Source organism: Pundamilia nyererei, unplaced genomic scaffold, assembly GCF_000239375.1.
Source record: "Pundamilia nyererei isolate P.nyererei 1_Seehausen unplaced genomic scaffold, PunNye1.0 scaffold00057, whole genome shotgun sequence".
NCBI classification, from domain to species: Eukaryota; Metazoa; Chordata; class Actinopteri; order Cichliformes; family Cichlidae; genus Pundamilia; species Pundamilia nyererei.
The window spans coordinates 2,414,501-2,417,632 of record NW_005187458.1 but is presented as its reverse complement, the minus strand read 5'-3'; the positions used below and the strand labels follow the sequence as shown (position 1 = coordinate 2,417,632).

Here is a 3,132-nt window from a genome sequence, read left to right as displayed (position 1 = left end):
ATAGAAACAAAATTCTGACAGAATCGCATCATTTTGGGAAAAGAAAATTTGACAAGATCAAAAATGATCAAAATGTTTTTTAAAAAAAGTAAATAAATTCAAAAAGTTGACACATGAATTATATTTGACCCTTTATCTGAACATTTCCACCTTATTGAGGTTTTTAAAATTTAATTTAAAATACATGGAAGGCAAGTTACTTATGATTAACAGGAAAATACAATTACAGTTTAATTGAAAATTGGGGTTAAAAATAGTTTGTTTAAATAACAAACTGATTTTATTTATAATCATGACTTATGTGATTTTTTTAATAGGTAAGTAAAGTTTGCCTCAATATTATTTTTCTTTTTGAGCAGAGTAGACTTCATATGTAGAACAATAATAAAGCATTGGTAAAAGATTTATTCATGACGATTAAAGAAAAATGAACTGTTGTTTCAAGCAGCTGAGCTCTGCATTCATAAGTGCGTCCCTGTATGGGAAGGTAAAAGGGGATAGAGGACAGTTTTCTTTAATTCATTTTCATATTTTAAACATCTGATAGTAAGTGCTACATGTTCTAGTTGTTCTTAGAGGGTGAGTATAAAGTCTGATTCCTCTATGTGGATCACTTTCTATGTATGTCGTAAGTGTTATTCAGTAAAATTAACCTTGATGCATCAAAACACATCAATAAGTCACTATTTTATCATGCTTTGACTGTCTGGTAAAGTGTATTTTGCAGAGAAATGCTGTGTATCAGCATGTTTGGATATCTGTATAAAATCTGAAGAAGCACTTTATGTTCTGACCAGGTCTTGAATGACGCAGGACCACAATGATCCACATTAAGCAGATGAGATGAAACACAATCCATCCCAGCCTACAGGAGTTACAGCCACTGACTCTCCAGTAGGTGCTGCGACATGACGGTTTGGAACTACAAACAGTGTCTGGACCTCTTTTACTTTCCAATCAGTTTGAAAGTCTGTGAGTCCTGGTCAGCTGGAGGTTTCGTGACTTGGCTACATGGCAGAGTTCACATGTATTTTGTGTACAAACACGTACTCCTCATCTGACCCTGTACATCTGCTTGTTTGTCCTGCATGTTTAAGATGATGAGGTGACATTCCCCGAGGACACTACGGTTGTCTCCCTCGGTGAGTACTCCACTTCCTCCTTGTTGGGATGAGAGGAGTTATCAGACTTGCTGCGGCTAAACTCCGCCCCCATTATTGGTCCTGTGAGCTTGGTGCGTGGTCGAATAAAGGCAGTACAGCACAACAGTGTCTTTAGGAATGCACGCCGCATCTCGTTGCTGGTCAGCGTGTAGATGAGTGGGTTCATGGCAGAGTTCAGGACTGCAAGTGCCAGGAACCACTCTGCCTTGTAGAGGATTGGGCAGCTTAGCGTCTCACAGGCCACATCTAGCAGCAGGAGGATAAAGAGTGGTGCCCAGCAGGCAATGAAGCAGCTGAGAACGATGATGACTGTCTTCAGGAGTGCCATTGACTTCTCTGAACTCTTACTGTTTGCACTGGCATTGCTGCGACCATTGGACACTTTGCGGAAGACCAGTTTGCGGCTACGAGTGCGCACCAATGCATAGATCCTGGCATAGAGCACCACAATGGCCATAAGAATGATACTGAAGACAGTGGTGCAGAACAGGATGTAGGCTTTGTGGTAGAGTGGTAGCACGGTGGAGCACTGTGTCATACTCTGGATGCAGTTCCAGCCCATCACCGGCAGACCGCCTAGAACGGCTGCGATCATCCACACAGTGCTGATGAGTAGAAAGACGCGGAAGGTGTTCCCATTGTTGTGCAGCTTCATCTTCAGCATGGTGAGGTGGCGCTCAATGGCAATGGCAAGTAGGCTGAAGACAGAGGCCGCCAGCGCCACAAACATGCTGCCTTCCCTGAAGAACCACTGGGTGGGTGTCAACTTGTAGGTATTGGCACCTGACAGTAGGATGTTGGCAGTGTAGACGACACCAGCCAGAAGATCAGACAGTGCGAGGTTCCCAATGAAGTAATACATGGGCTTGTGGAACTTCTTGGTCCTCCAGATTGTAGTCAGGACCAGGATGTTCTCTAGGATGATGAAGCAGCACACAATGATGAAGATCACAGAATCAGCCTTCAGACCTGAGTCCTGCTCCGTCTTCCGGAACTTGCCGGTGTAATTGTAGTGTTTGGCAATCAGATCAGAGTAGCTGGGCTCAGCCATGGCCTCCATCTGCAGCACTAGTCCAGCAGGGGGCACCGTGTCCTCAGACTTCAGTCCTTCATGTTTGGTAGTAACTGTGAAGAACAGCAGAGAGAGTCCAGCTGAATGGTGACATGGCCCTACAGAGAGAAAGAAAAAAACATTAATAACTGGTCTCACATCAGCATATTAGACAACAAATAGTCTTAAATCAGAGTCTACACTACAGAAATATTCTTCTACAGAACCCTTTTCATGCACTTTGATTAGAAACTGTTCACTGAGAGCCAGAACAAACAAAAAATGTCACTTCAATTTGTGATGAAACAATGATCCAGCAAAAAAGAGACTAATCTTTAGTAAGCAACTTAAATTCAAGGCATTTAAACTGTAAGTCCATACGAATACTCAACTAAAAGTATCCTTTAGAATCATAAGATAATGAAACCTCAGATGACATTCAAAGCTTGCTTCATCAACCTAGCTGCTCCTAATCAGCTGGTTTGAAAGCAAAGATCAGAAAAAAACTAAACTACTTTTAATCTATATTGTAAGAAAATCTTTCATTTTAGAGTTAAAAAAAATGCAACAAATGAAAACAAAAATGAAAAGCAAATCTCAAGTCTTTCTTCAGTCTGATGTATTAAGAGAAAGATAGAAGCTTTAGAATGCCTAAAACACAGTACAACACAACATTGCAGTATATTTTGTTATATTTACCTTTTAATCATTAAATAAAAAAGAAATGTTGAATTGTGCAGCTGTATAAACTTTGCTTTCTTGAGTCTGGGATTTGATTTAATTTAACCAAAAATATATGGAACACCAAATAAAAGAAACCACCAAATGATTAATCTGCCATTCCTGATGTGTCAAAAGAATATTTTTTGTTTACAACTTACTTTATAACTAATCCTTTACCTATTTGTCATCACCCCC

At 40.2% G+C, this 3,132-nt stretch overlaps 1 protein-coding gene across 1 annotated transcript in view; it reads right to left on the bottom strand.

Annotated features, from left to right (window-relative positions):
• Window positions 1-311: 311 nt before the first annotated feature.
• The window catches only part of s1pr1 (sphingosine-1-phosphate receptor 1), a 3,631-nt gene continuing 810 nt past the window's right edge, over window positions 312-3,132 (bottom strand). Inside the window, exon 2 of the mRNA XM_005734269.1 lies at window positions 312-2,333. Coding sequence (XP_005734326.1) covers window positions 1,093-2,223 — 1,131 coding nt within the window. The 5' untranslated portion in view covers window positions 2,224-2,333 and the 3' untranslated portion in view covers window positions 312-1,092. The remainder of the gene's footprint in view (window positions 2,334-3,132) is intronic.